Source organism: Cyprinodon variegatus, unplaced genomic scaffold, assembly GCF_000732505.1.
Source record: "Cyprinodon variegatus isolate N-32 unplaced genomic scaffold, C_variegatus-1.0 Scaffold1411, whole genome shotgun sequence".
Classification (NCBI taxonomy): domain Eukaryota; kingdom Metazoa; phylum Chordata; class Actinopteri; order Cyprinodontiformes; family Cyprinodontidae; genus Cyprinodon; species Cyprinodon variegatus.
The window spans coordinates 33,533-36,612 of NW_015151864.1; the positions used below are offsets into that span (position 1 = coordinate 33,533).

At 40.4% G+C, this 3,080-nt stretch overlaps 1 protein-coding gene across 2 annotated transcripts in view; it reads left to right on the forward strand.

Moving 5' to 3' along the window:
• Positions 1–3,080, forward strand: part of LOC107103280 (glycosyltransferase-like protein LARGE2) — a 38,719-nt gene that overhangs the window by 20,712 nt on the left and 14,927 nt on the right. For both annotated transcript variants that reach the window (XM_015402920.1, XM_015402921.1), the window contains exon 3: positions 2,163–2,440. In XM_015402920.1, the coding sequence (XP_015258406.1) occupies positions 2,163–2,440 (278 nt within the window). The remainder of the gene's footprint in view (positions 1–2,162; positions 2,441–3,080) is intronic.

The following is a 3,080-nucleotide window of genomic DNA, read 5'->3' on the forward strand; positions in this document are numbered from 1 at the left end:
GACAATAACTTGTGAAATGTATAATGTGCAATTTACTATTTGATACCCTGTGCAATAACCTGTTTCTCTATATGTAACGCCCAGAGCAATAACTATATATATAAATATACATATCCATCTATATAAATACCCCTGTAAACACGCTCTGCAATAACTCTGCAATAAATATACTAAGCTGTCATATACTGTATATATCCCATGCACCATTTTATTTCTTTGGCACATTCTTCTTCTTTGACTATTTGCTGTTATGTAACAAGTAAATTTCTCCACTGTGAGATCAATAAAGTCAATCAATCAATCAATCAATTAGTTTCCTGTAGTGAGGGTTTTTCCTGCCAAAAACCAAGAGCAGACATTTTCAATTTTAGCTCAGATTTCCTCTACTTGCCCTCCAAACTTGTCCTATTGCTCATATCTCTTCTCTTCGTTATTAAATTGTTGTTTCTGCTCTCAGATCTAAAGCTTCTCCTCTGGTTTACGTTCTTGTCCAGGATCACAAACCAGTCTCTGCTCGAATCAGAGATACGCTCGCAAACCTGTTGGCTCTGTTTGGGTCATCATTTTTTATTACTTTAGAATGTTAAAAATATAAAGGTCACTATTATACATTTTTTTAATAATAGACAAAACATTTAGTATAATCCATTTTTTATCAAACTCAGCCTTTCTGATCTTTTCTATCTGTAATTGGATAAAGTTGTCATTAAACAACCAATTAAAGCTATACTGCCCCCTGCAGCCGCCTCAGTGAACCGCATGTGATCTAAAGGGCCTACCACCTGTTTGCTTTGTTACATGATATTTTGAAGCAAAAATGTTTATTGCATTAACAGAAGCGGCTCTATGAGCCGTTGAAGCAGTTAGACGGTAAAACCAGATGATGGAGTCCGGTTTAGTCCCTGTGCTGGTTTGCTTATGGCCTAAAAATGGCGTCTGATCAAAGTAAAATATCATGGTTTCTGTTGGTTCCTTTGCAGTTGAATGCTGATGAGTGAGTCGGGGTGACGGAGTAGTCTAACACATCTTAAAGAAATTTACCGTAAGAAATTAATTAGGCTACAAAAACTGGAAGCTGCTTGGATTTTAATCAAAGTTCTGCAAGAAATGAAAAAGTAAAAATGTGGCATCATCAGCATATAAATATATCTGACTTGATCCTAGATCCATAGGTGTCTCCATGGTAACAGTATTTAGATCCAGCTCCAAATCATAAAAAAGGGACTAAAAACGGATCCCTGTGGAACACCTTTTACTATTGTGTTCAGTTTTAGCTGATAGTAGATATCTAAACATTTTCTCTGTCATTTAGAACCAATAACTTTATGATTTTAAACTAAGCACAGTTTCTGTGCTTCTGTGTTTTAAATCTTTGTTTTTCATTTTTCCTACTAAATATTTGTTCTTTTAATCCTAACATCTTATTCCCACATTCAGATCCTGATGAAAGGCTGTTCTCTGGTGAAAAATTCACCTTTTGTTTTTAATCCCATGAGCTTTTAGGGTAACATTGAACAAACTGACCTTAATTTTCCTTCACATTGAAGAACGTCTCTTTATAAACAAAGATCCAAATACGTTTCAAACAGAACCAAAAAAAAGAGCAGGAGGAGGAGGAGGAAGTGTGATGAGCCAATTTTAACGTGTGAGACTGAGGAGAGCGCTTTGCTCTCACATTCCCAACATGTTTGTGTTGTGGAAGAGAAAACGAGGACAGCGGCGTGCGGTGGTGGCGCTGATGGGAACGTGATGATTGGGAGCCAAGAGTTCAGCTCCACAGATTCTCCTCGTGTGTCTGGAGGTCTGAGGAAACGAGCGACTGTGTTTAAATGTAAAACACGAGGCTGGTTTAATGATTTTTTTCTTTAACAATCTGTTAAGAAGATGTCATTAACGCCCTTTTATAGTTTTTTTTCCAACATTGTTCAAGTTTTAGCAGATTTAACCCCCAGTTGGTGATAAAATGTTTTTACCAGTTATTTTTCTATCTGCTTCACTTCAGAGGATCGTTGTTTCCTGCAAAAACCACAGAACTACACCTTTTACATTGCAGCTAAAAGTATTCACACCCTCATAGATTCCTTCAGTTTTCTCTCTTAACGTTTAAGATCCCAAAGTTTTACTAGGCACAGCCTGAGTTTAATCTGCGCTTCGCTCCTCAGACGGCCGCTCCCTCCTCTTGGCACCCTGTTTGCCAGACACCCCCGCCGCTCAGGTCCTGGAGCGAGCCGTCCTGGAGTCGCGGGTCCGAGAAGTGGAGGAGGAGAACCGGCAGATCAAGCTGCAGCTCAGCCAGGCGCAGGGCACCGCTGAGGGTAACTACGGCAACCAGCAGTGGGGCGCGTCGGCCGACACCGTGCCAGAGGACGGCGACAACACGGCGGAGGAGAAAAACAACCACACGGACTGCTCCAGATCGCCCACCGTCCAGAAGTGTGAGGTGAGAATGTTTCTCACCAAATCCTGATTTATGTTAATATTAAACTTTACATAAAAATGAGCTTTTATTTGTTCACTTCAACCCTAATTAGATGAAACGTGAAGGAGGGACCCAAATGGTTCTATTTTTGATTTCCCTCAGAGATCAGAAGCTGTTCTGCAGGAAATGAGAGGTTTTATAAAAGAACATCACGCATCATATAAACGTATTTTCACCAGATTCAGGCCCAACCTGGAACAAAATGGGTTCAAACAGATCCTGTGGAAAACCTTCAGATAGTCTAAATGTTGATGACCTTTAATTTCCTCTTTCTAATTATACAGTTTTACCCGTTCAATGATTTTGTCATGAAGCGGTGTCTGTATGGAGGACCCAAACGCAGAGACCAGTAGGCAGAGGTGAAATAAAGTCTGTTTATTCAGGTTAACAGATCCAGGGGCAGGAATCAGAGTCCAACACAAAATACCAAACGTACCACAATCAAGGAGACATCAGGGAATAACCAAAACCAGAAGCCAGGGAGAGACGAGACAAGGCAGGCAGATGACAGACGGGAAGTACACGAGATGTTTGACAAGGATCCAGCAACAAGGAACTGAAGAGGGAGGGCTTTTAAAGGGGACAGAGACAAAGAGAGAGC